This window comes from Myotis davidii, unplaced genomic scaffold, assembly GCF_000327345.1.
Source record: "Myotis davidii unplaced genomic scaffold, ASM32734v1 scaffold162, whole genome shotgun sequence".
Taxonomy (NCBI): Eukaryota; Metazoa; Chordata; class Mammalia; order Chiroptera; family Vespertilionidae; genus Myotis; species Myotis davidii.
In genome coordinates, this window is record NW_006300036.1 from 4832963 (window position 1) to 4844214 (window position 11252).

General features: G+C 39.0%; 1 protein-coding gene across 1 annotated transcript; it reads right to left on the bottom strand.

The window, feature by feature from the left end:
- Positions 1-1990: 1990 nt before the first annotated feature.
- On the bottom strand, positions 1991-11240 carry BCL10 (B-cell CLL/lymphoma 10). The gene is made up of 3 exons (XM_006776253.2): positions 10879-11240; positions 4914-5202; positions 1991-2793 (listed from the first exon to the last, which is right to left on the bottom strand). Exons 1-3 carry the CDS (start codon positions 10978-10980, stop codon positions 2444-2446), a joined length of 741 nt encoding a protein of 246 aa, XP_006776316.1. The 5' UTR covers positions 10981-11240; the 3' UTR covers positions 1991-2443.
- Between the last annotated feature and the right edge of the window lie 12 nt (positions 11241-11252).

Sequence of the window (11252 nt, forward strand, 5' to 3'; positions counted from 1 at the left end):
GTATTATGTTGATAATATGGTATCTGTAAAAAGTAACCTTTTCACTGCTATAATTAATCAACCCAGTAACCAGTTTAATTGTATCATGTCAATCATTCATTTAAACATTTGTTGGCAATGGCTTGTTTTCAGTGTTTGGCTTGTTTTCAGTGTTTAATGGCGGGGGGGGCGGGGCGGGGGGATGACTTTATAGGATTCAGAAAACCCAAAAACCTAAATTTGTTTTTAAAAAAACACAACTATATTTTATTGTCTATATAGCTATTCAAAAGTCTGAAAAAACTCAGTGTTATAAACTATAAATATAGGTACTCTAGCATATCTAAATTATGGTCTTTGAGCCCTAACTGGTTTGGCTCAGTGGATAGAGCGTCGGCCTGTGGACTGAAGGGTCCCAGGTTCGATTCTGGTCAAGGGCATGTATCTTGGTTGCCGGCACATCCCCAGTAGGGGGCGTGCAGGAGGCAGCTGATCGATGTTTCTCTCATCGAAGTTTCTCACTCTCTATCCCTCTCCTTTCCTCTCTGTAAAAAATCAATAAAATAATAAAAAAAATTATGGTCTTTGATTATGAGTAAATCCTACTTAAATTTTAAAAAAACAACTGCATATCAAATTTTAATAATAAGAAAAGCCTGCTTCTGCTTTTAAAATAGGTTTATTTAAATGTAATGCCACTATTTTCTTATGCTACATTGGACATGAAACATGTTTCTCCATAATCCTTAGAAAATGTTTACACTAAAAAAATCAGTCTTTACAATTTTTTAAAACCAATATGCCACTCTTCTTCATGAGTGATAAACTCAGTCTATCCAGAAATACAACTTGATCCCATAACTTGCAATATTTTCTATAAAAATTAGTACATATAAAATAACTGTTTTATATATTTCTTCCTACTGAAAAGTTTGAAACTTCCGAAACACAGCACAATTCAAAAACTTTTATTGTTAATAGCATGTTTCCATCTCCGTTTTTTGCAACTAATGGAAATATATTAGATGGAGATCAGAAAATAGAATTATAATTTAAATGAACACAATGAGGGCATAATTTATAAATGCACAAATTTAGTCAAACTTTGTTATATAATAGAAAAATCTAACTGCTTTGATTGTTCCAAATAGTATTAAAAACAGACAAACACATACACATGGGAAAAAAACATTTTGTTCCAGTTATGTTAACTTGCACAGTGGTCCTCATTAAAAGAAAATGAAAAGTGCAGAAAAAGTATTTCTTAAAAATCTCATCAAATTACATGTAATAACAGGTTTCTGTAAAGATTTTTCTTTAGGAATGAAAATGTGAAAATCTTAAGAAAGTGTGAATTAGTAAGGTTAGTAGATGTATGTTGGCAAATTGAGATTTTAGGTGGCTCAAACTCCTATGTTCCTGTGCATCAGAAGGGGATTTTGTTGTGTCTGCAAGCCAAACTCAGTAGGAAAGAGATTTTTTTTGGTTCACTGACAGTTTTTCCCATTAGTGATTGGCTCTATTATCAACTAGAGGCGCAGTGCATGAAATTTGTGCACGGGTGTGGTCCCTAGGCCTGGCCGGTGATCGAAGCACAAGCGTCTGGTGAGGAAGGACAGGTCCCAGCTGACCTCTGGGCCCTGGGCAGCACTTGGGGCCCCAGGGCCCCGTGCGCCCCCCTCCACCTGAGTCATCGGGTCCTCACTCAGCTCCCTCATCGCGTGGGAGCCAGGTGGCGGTCCCACCCCCCACTGCCGCCGCTGGTCGCTGTCTTTGGGGCGATCGGGCCCTGCTCACACCTGCCTTGGCCTGGCGCCGCCTGCTCACCTGCTCCACCATTCCACTGCAGTCCTGCTCTCGTCAGGGCCCATCAGGGCCGGCAGTGCCTCCGCTGCTACCCGCTGCTACCCGCTGCCAGCACCACGTCACCAATGCCTGCTATGTTCCATGCTGCCCCCTGGTGGGCAGTGCATGTCATAGCGAGCAGTTGAACTCCCAGTTGAAGGGACAATTTGCATATTAGGCTTTTATTATATAGGAGATTTAGAAACAGCTTCATCCTGAAAATTTACTGCTAAATGGTTGGAAAGGACTATTAGACTGTGAAAATTTCTAGCACAAATGCACTGAGAAACATCATTCCCAGTCTGAGACTCTATTATCAAATAGAGAAATGTTCCCTATTAAAATTGGTCTTAAAACATAAAAAATGTGAAAACAGCAAATACCTATAAAATGAAAAACAAAAAAAACCAAAACCCACAAAATTCTTAAAAGTACATGATCAATATGATTTACTTTAGCTATCTAAGAGTATCCACAAAAGTCTATTTACAAAGTGTGCTTACATTGCATTTAAAAAGAGATGTATCAGGTGTTAATAAGTCATTATAGCAGTTTTATAAAGATTCATATCCTTCCAAATATTAGTCATTATTAAAAAAATAGAAGAGGCTGTAAACTGTCATTGCCTTGAAAGAGCACGTGATCTTAAGGGAAGAAACATCTCACTAGAGTTTCCACAAGTTTCTTCGTCTAGCTGCAAGTCTGGGGGCAAAGGAGGAGCCCCAGGGTCCCCAGGTCTGGGAAGTGTAGTTGAAGAGAATGTAGGGTTTTCAGTTTTGCCTACTTCTAGGACAGGCAAATTCAGAGATGAATCAGTAGAAAAAAAGGGGGCTGTGCTGGATTCTCCTTCGGGATGGTACATAGTGGATGCTCTCCGTTTTTCAGAGAAATAACTCTCATCTGAATTAGATCTAGAGAGGTTGTTTGTGGCTCCATCTGGAAAAGGCTCACAGTTGCTGCATTTTAGTCCTACAATAAAATTATTCAGATGTTAATAAAAAGTAACAAGAAAATTGAGTTCAATTTTAAATATTACAAACTAGTTACCACACAAAATTTAAATAACTTATAAATTCTGCATAATCCATTTCACATTTCATTTGCTTTTCCCAACAACTATGAAGTGTATACAATTATATACATTTTCTAGGTAAGGAAATAGTCTCAAGGAAGCTAAATAACATGCTATAAACTCACTTCGTATACTTATATCCTTAACCATTGAAAGACCTGGGAAAAATAAAGTAGTCCTTAAAATTTTTCATAAAATAAGAAATGGCTTTCAGCCCTGGCTGGTTTGCATTGGTGGATAGAGCGTCGGCCTGCAGACTAAAGGGTCCCAGGTTTGATTCTGGTTAAGAGCACATGCCCGGTTGCAGGCTCAATCCCAAGTAGGGGCATGCAGGTGGCAGCTGATTGATGATTCTCTCTCATCATTGATGTTTCTCTTCTATCCCTCTCCCTCTCTGTAAAAAATCAATAAAATATATATTTTTTAAAAAGAATAGACCATTAGCCGTGTAAATATTATAAAAAATTATATTAAAAAAAGAGAAAGAAATGGCTTTCATAACTAATGTTCTTTAACATATCGGCACAAAAAACCATTATCTAATAAAAACAAAATTTAAACAGGGTATAGCTAAAATTCTATGAGTTAATGAATCTTTTTAAAAAAATATATTTTATTCGCAGGCTGACACTCTATCCACTGAGCCAAACCAGTTGGGGTGAGTTAATGAATCTTAATTACTGAGTCTTGAATCACAGGGTGTTAGAAGTGGAAGGGATTTTAGAGGTCATCTGGGAGAGCCTCTATTTTTTTTTTTTTTTGAGTCTCTTACTATTAAAGATGGGCAAACAGGGGCCCAGAAACAGTGAAGTCATGCCCAGCATTCCAGGACTGTTTCATTGAAAAGAGAGAACTAGATCCCAGGTTTCCCCTTCACATTAAATAATGTTCTGATTTTCAACCTAACAATTTACTTAAGTGATGGCAGTTATTCTGATCAAAGAATTTTACCATATCAAAAGGGTATAGCCAACTATTAGCCTCAATACAGAAAGAATAAACACAAACACAGTTTATTTTGTTAGGCTTAGCAAAAATATTCAACCCACAACTATCTATTGACACAGAACCTTCTGAGTTGACAAATGTTATATAAAACCTGAAGTCTATAAAGCACATTTATATATCATTTTTTCCCACTAGTTTTTCAACTTCACAATACAGTCAGCATGTCTGTTCCATGCTATAGAAACTATTTTTTTAAATATGGCTCAGAAGGGGAAACTTCCATTGTGTTCCAGCATGCACTTTACTCATTTCTGTATTCCCAGTGCCTAAAGCAGCTGGAGTAGAGCTACATCATATTCACATTTAACGTAACTGCTCTGGAAAGAGATGGAGAATGAGATGGGGTTTAGGGCGAGAGGGGAATTTAAATTGTACAGGCAATTCTACAGACCATTCCAATCAGTGAGTGTGTGCACTGGGGTTAGGGTGAAACAGGAGACATAAATTTGCTATTCCTTCATCCACCTCAGTTCTCATGCCTCTCTCACATTTTGCCAGACTGAGTATAATTCTAGTGTTTAAAGTTATGTATAATTTATACAACATGATTCTTATAAACACAGCCAACTACTTTATCTTGTGATCAACTGGTAGGAGGAAAACTGAGTTGGACTTATTAAAATACTTTGCTTACACACTATTCTTTATGTGTAAGTGCATTTTCAGGAGTTACTTTTGACTAGATTAATCTGCCATTCTGCTGACTTTAGAAACAAACCCCTGTGTACACTGGGACTTTATTATAGTTACATTTTCTATAAATTATACTGTTAACTGGATATAAATATAGAACATTAAGTGATATTCCACTTAAGTGACATTCCACTTTTCCAGTATAATGACATCCTACTATATATAAGTTAAAAATGCAAATGAATATAATTCTGAAGCTTAAACTTTTCAATGAAAGCAAAATGATCATTTCTGGGGTTTTTTGTTAATGTTTTGCATTTTACTTCTAAAAGCATTGTTACATTTAAATGAACTCTTGGATACCTGAGATATTTACCTTTCAGATATTCTAGTTTTATATTTCGAAGTTTTAGCACTTCATCTGTAATCTTCTGTATCAGGAAGTTCTGTGTTTTTTCTCGCCGAATAGATTCAACAAGGGTATCTAGTCCTTTGGGGTTTTCTTGTAAGTAGTCTAACAATTTTCCAGCCCTTTTTCTACTTGATGTTCGGCAAGAAATTTCTTCAGTATCTTCTCTACTGAGTATTTTTTTTGCACGCAGATGATCAAAATGTCTCTCAGCTATGATTTTTTCACACAGATATACACGCAAATTTTCTAAGGCCTGAAAGACATAAAATGTGCTTCAATGTTAATTTTTTTAACACCTAAGGAAATCACATAGGAAACTTAACTGGTGAGAGAAAACATCCTGAAGTTGAAGGTTCAGGCTTACTAAAATGCATGCTATTAAGATGAAGGTCAAGTAGACAAAATAAGTCCTAGATGAGACATTCCGTACAGCTTCTGTCCTGCTCTGATCTCATTTTCACATCTATAAACCAAGACCAGGGCATTGTGAGGAGAGGCCATGGTAATCCAAAGGGTTTGGGTCCATGGGAATAGAGAAGTCTGCTGAATATCACCTTTGGGGCTAAAGATGAGGGCAGAGGCTTCCATACATTTCAGTTACCATTTATCAAGGAATCCAGAATTAGTCAGGACCAGAGAGGGTAACTTGAGGTCCCATAGCTTATAACTTCCTCATTTTTGTTAATTTTCCATCTTCCTTGAGTAAAACCATTATATATATATAAAAAAAAAACCTCACTAAACTAAAAGGACCCATAATGTGTCTATCTTTGGAGTCAGCTGGAAAGACTATAACTCAGTGAGTCAGTTAGTAGAAGGGAGGTAGAAAGATGTGGAGAAGCCCTAACCAGTTTTGCTCAGTGGATAGAGCGTCGGCCTGCGTATTGAAGGGTCCCAGGTTTGATTCTGGTCAAGGGCATATACCTTGGTTGGGGGCACATCCCCAGTAGGGGGTGTTCAGAAGGCAGCTGATTGATGTTTCTCTCTCATTGATGTTTCTAACTCTCTATCCCGCTCCCTTCCTCTCTGTAAAAAATCAATAAAATAAAAAAATATATATATAAAACAAAGAAAGATGTGGAGAAGGCGGGGGGAGAGGAGGGGGGAAGAGGAGAAACCTAACTTAAAGGAATAGTGAATGCTGAAAGAAATTAAAGGAAATCACAGAGAACAGGTCTAGACCTGATAGGTAGCTAAAGGGGCTTAATTAGCAGAAAAATGACATGGGTCTGAATAAACAGCATCAATAGTCCAAAGCCAGTGATGTATTCTAGCTCCTCCGTTTACTACATACGGGTAAGTAACTCCTCTGTGCCTCAGTTTCCTCATCTAAATGTTATGAGGAATAAATACATGTAAAGTTCTTAGAGAAGTTAATGATCAATAAACGTTACTGATGGTAACAATGATAACTAATTTGACTTACATTTATAATGATGATCAAAAAGCAATGGAAGATTTTAGAAATACCCTAGTATATGGTGGCAGAAAAGTAGGCTAGGTGAAGCGTTCCTATAGTTCCCAGTCCACTGAACCCCAAAATTCATTTATTTATTCACACAACAAACATTCATATATCTAAATACCTAATATACCATGTGCTGAGCATGCAAAGATCAACAAGACTTGAATCCCACAAGCAAAGGGCATATGGTCTAGTTGGAGAGTACATATCACATGCAAGCCAATAATTAAAAGACAATGTGGTATGACCCAGAAATTAAAAGACTGGGGAAGCACAGAGTAAGCAATTCACTCTACCTACAATATCTGGGAAATTTACAGAGGCTACACTTTTGCTAGAGGCAAGGTGCACAGTGGGAAAATAGCAAAAAGTCTGGGGTAGTTGGCACACAGGCTGCATGTGACAGGGTGGTGAGGAATGTAATTAGGAAGGAAAACGGGGGTGAAATCATGGAAAATTTTTTAAAAATATATGTTTTAATTGATTTTAGAGCGAGAGGAATGGAGAGAGAGAAACACTGACGCGTCAACATCCATTGGCTGCCTCCACCACGCCCCCTGCTGGGGATTGGGCCCACAACTGGGGCATGTGTTCTGACAGGGAATTGAACCAGTGACCTCTTGGTGCGTGAGTCAACACTCAATCGACCAGGCAAAAGAATTTTTACAACATGTTGAGGAACACACATTTCCCTGTAGCCAAAAGAGTCATCTAAGGTTTATAAATAAGAAACAATAAGAACATTTTTGCAGAGAACTGGGAGAAGGAAAAACGAGGGTCAGAGGAGACCAATTAGAAGATTGCTGCAGTATATTACGTAATATATACTGAGTGCATAAATTTAAATTGTGAAGATAGAGACAGACTACATATAAAAGATGAACCCCTTGAAAAACCTCATGTTATTATTTTTACCACCTATATGCTGATGATTCCCATATTTGTGTATGTGATCAAGACTTTCTCCACCTAGACATCCCAAAGGTACTTGAAATTCAACGTCATAAACCAGTTATCTACCCCTATTCTTTTCCTTTGATGTTCTCATTCATCCACCCACCTAATCATGCTATAAAACCTACAACTGATCCTTGACTTTTTCTTTTCTCCCTCTTTCACTCACTTGCCACATCTGATCATCCACCCACCAAGACCTGCCACTCTACCCTTTATATTTATCTAATTTGTCCCTTCACTTCATCTCTACTATTAGCATTACTCTAGTTCAGGTCCTTATATGTTGCATGGACTATAACATGGACACCTAGCTATAGTTCCTACTTCTCTCCTCCCTCTCAAAAGTCTCCTTCACACACCTACCTGATCTTCCAATTTTTCAAAAGAAAGTGGAAATCTGGGGTGTTATATAGAGTCTAATATTGAAATGTCACCAGCTAATTTTTTAAAAATTTAAAACACTGTGTTCTACCCTTGACTTAAAAGGATCAATTTCCTCAACACCGGCAGAAGAATAGGTCTCAGACCAACCTCAGTTCAAATCTTGAGAACTGGGGCAAGTTACTTAACCTCTCTAAACTTCCTGTTCCCTATTGATAAAATAATAATACTTTAGAGGACTGCTAGGAAGACTAAATGAGACAGTGAATATAATAGTTATTTGATAATGTCAGACAGGGCACTTCACAGTATGGATCCTACCTACCTCTCCAGTTTAATCTATCACCACCTCTATCAGTCCTGGTACTTTATGTTGTACCTAAAACTGCTTGTTTGGAACTCTACATTTCTTTACGTTGTTACCTTTATCTTGTTTTCTCTTCTCTATACCCCAAGTCGCTATTCATCCTTTAAGATCCAGGACAGTGGTCATCTCCTTCAGGAAGCTTTACCTAAACTCCTCAGAGTAAGTTAGGCACCCATCTCCGCTGTCCTTGCAGTACCCTATGGATACATTTCATTTTTCTATATACCAAGACTCCACTTTTCATCTCCCAATTCATCCTGACATTCCCATTCTGTCCCACCACTCTTCTCAAAGTCACCGATGACCTCCTTAATGCTAAATCTGATACTTTTCAATCATCTCAGCAACACAAACACAGTTGACCACTACTTCCTTGAAATACCTTTTTGCCTCATATGCACACCACACTCTCCTGGCTTTCTTCCCATCTCTGTGGCTATAACTTCTCACTTTTCAAAATTCTTCTATGATTTCTCTCTTCCCTTTTAGCTCTCAACATTCTAGGTGAACACATTCAATCTCATACTTACCTTTCCAGGTCAGATCTCTCTTCTGATCTCCAGACTTGTTGGTTAAGATGCTGATTTGACATTTCTACTTACTAATCTGATTCCACTCTCTTCCTCAACTCCTACATTCAATCCATTACAAGGCCTATCATTTCTATTTCAAAAATGCACCTGGAATTCTCCTCCTCTATCCATTTCCACTGCCTTCAACCTGATCTAAATCACCATCAACTCTTAACTATATAAATTCTACGAGTCTCTTCATTGGCTTCCCTCTTTTCACTTTTGCTCTCCTTAGTCCATACAATAGGCAGAGGGATCTTTTAAAATATAACATTAGTTCTTCAATAAGTCCCTACAGCACTTGTGAAAAAAATCCAAACCCTTTACTACCATCTGTAAGACCCTTAATAATATGGCTCTAGCTCACCTTCCTAACTTCACCTCAGGGAACCTTCTGCCTTGTTCCATGTTCCCCAAGTCATAAGATCTTTGCAAATTCTATTCTGCCTAGAATGTTCTTCCCTGAGTTCTGTCATATCTTTCAGGAACCACTTTAAATATAACCTTCCCTGACCATCCTACCTCGAGGAGATGCCCCGTTAGTCTCAAAATCTGTCTGTCTCCTTAATAGTACTTAATGTAATTATACATTTATTTGTTTTCAACCCTAATGACCTACATGTTTGAAGGAGGCAAGAACCAGGTATGTTTTGTTAGACTCTGTGTACCCTGAACTTAGCAGAGTGCCAAGTGAATGGTGTTTTGGATGAATGTGTTTTATAACTTATAATGATCACTTTATGTCTATCTCCCTCCTCCTAAGAAATCAAGCTCTTTTCAAACTAGAATTGAATCTTAGCTTTAAAAATTTGAACTGTTAGATTCAGTATCAGCTTCATAGCAGCACGTAATCCATATGAATAAAACTGAACTAAATTCAACCGAAAAGATGATGTAAACTAGATGGGGCAGAAGGGAAGGAGGAGTATAGGGAAGAAGTGGGAGTTTCCAGGAGGATGGATGGTGGTATACTATTCATGAAGGCAGAGAACACAGTAGGAACCACAAGCAGCTTTGGGGGCAGGGGTGATAAAAAGTTCAATTTTAGACAAGGGGAGGAATCTGCAGGTTATAAAAGTGGATTTCCAGCAGATAGTTGGAAATAAGTGCCTCTAGTTGAGAGAAAAGGTCATAAACCATTTTGGGAAAATATCATGACAAAAATTTTTTAAAAATATGTGTATACACTTTTCTTTCATAGGCTTCCTGAAACTCATCCATGATTCCCCAAGATTATGAATTTCTGATATGGCTGTAAAGTGAAATCATGGAAATGGATAGTATCAATGAACTCATAGAAAAAAAAAATAAGGCCTGGAAGCTACTCTTCACATCTGTGTTTGTGTACAGGTTTTATGTTCTTCCACTTGTAATATCTCATTGCCAGTTTTATCAAATTCTTCCGGATCCGGGAATGAAAATACTCTCCCTTAGACACTGTTGTACAGATTTAATGGGAACACTGTCAATTGTGTGAGACGGCATCTGGAACAGAGCAAAGCCTAGCTCTCTGAGGTCATGGTTTACTGGCACACATCCTGAATAAGACAGCACTCATTTATTATATATTAACTATCAATGTCCCAATCTCATCTCAACTAGGATGTAAAGCAGGGGCCTGTTATTTTTTGTATCTGTCCAGGCTCAAGGATAGTGCTTTCCACACAGTAAGTGTTCCATAAATATCTGCTAAATGAGGACACTACGGCAGAAAAGTCCAGGTTATGTCCCGTGTCCTCCTGCTAACGAATCCAACCGTCATCGTGAGCACAATGGAATAAACTTCACAGGAGAAAGAAAAGGAGATTTTAAAGCAGACGAACATTTAAAAAGCTGTTGTCCTGCCCAGTTCACAAACATGATTTTGTAAGTTTTGTGTCGTGGCGCCAGAGCACACTTCACGCGGAGTTTCTGTTTTTAATCTGCATTGACATAAACTATTTCAGTGGCAGGCGCTCATGCAGGTCTCAACGGGCAGAACAACTAAAGGCACAGGGAAAAGGAGAAACAAGTCATATCTCAGCAAAGCCAGTGCTGACGCATAGTAAATATTACGATTTTCTGCCGCATCCAAGCAGAACAAAACGTAACCACTACATATTTTCAACGTCTGCGTGTCAATTTAATTCTCGGGCTACAGCTATTCACCCCCCTCCCCTCAATTTAAATATGTGGGCGTTGGCTTACGAGGGGAATTCCAGGTCGTGCTTTCAGCTGTGGAGCTTCCCCCAGACCCCTTTGCAAGAGAGTTTCACATATGTATTTGCTCCACTGCTCGGGTCCTTTCATCTGGTCCAGCCTCTGCTCCAGAGGGAGCCAGCACCCCGGAGATCCGGACTCAGGATGCGCGAGTGCCGTCGGCCCCTAACAGCGCGGCTCCCCAGCTCAGGGGGCGCGGGATCACCGGGGGGCAGGCGGCGAAGAAATGCTCCACCGAAGCAAGTCCCGGACACCCCAGCTCTGCTTTCAGCGATTTAAACCGTAGATTCACAGGTGGCCGGGGGTCACTTCCATGAAGGCTCCCGGCGGCCCGGCCCGCCCCTCCCACCCGCAGGCTCCTC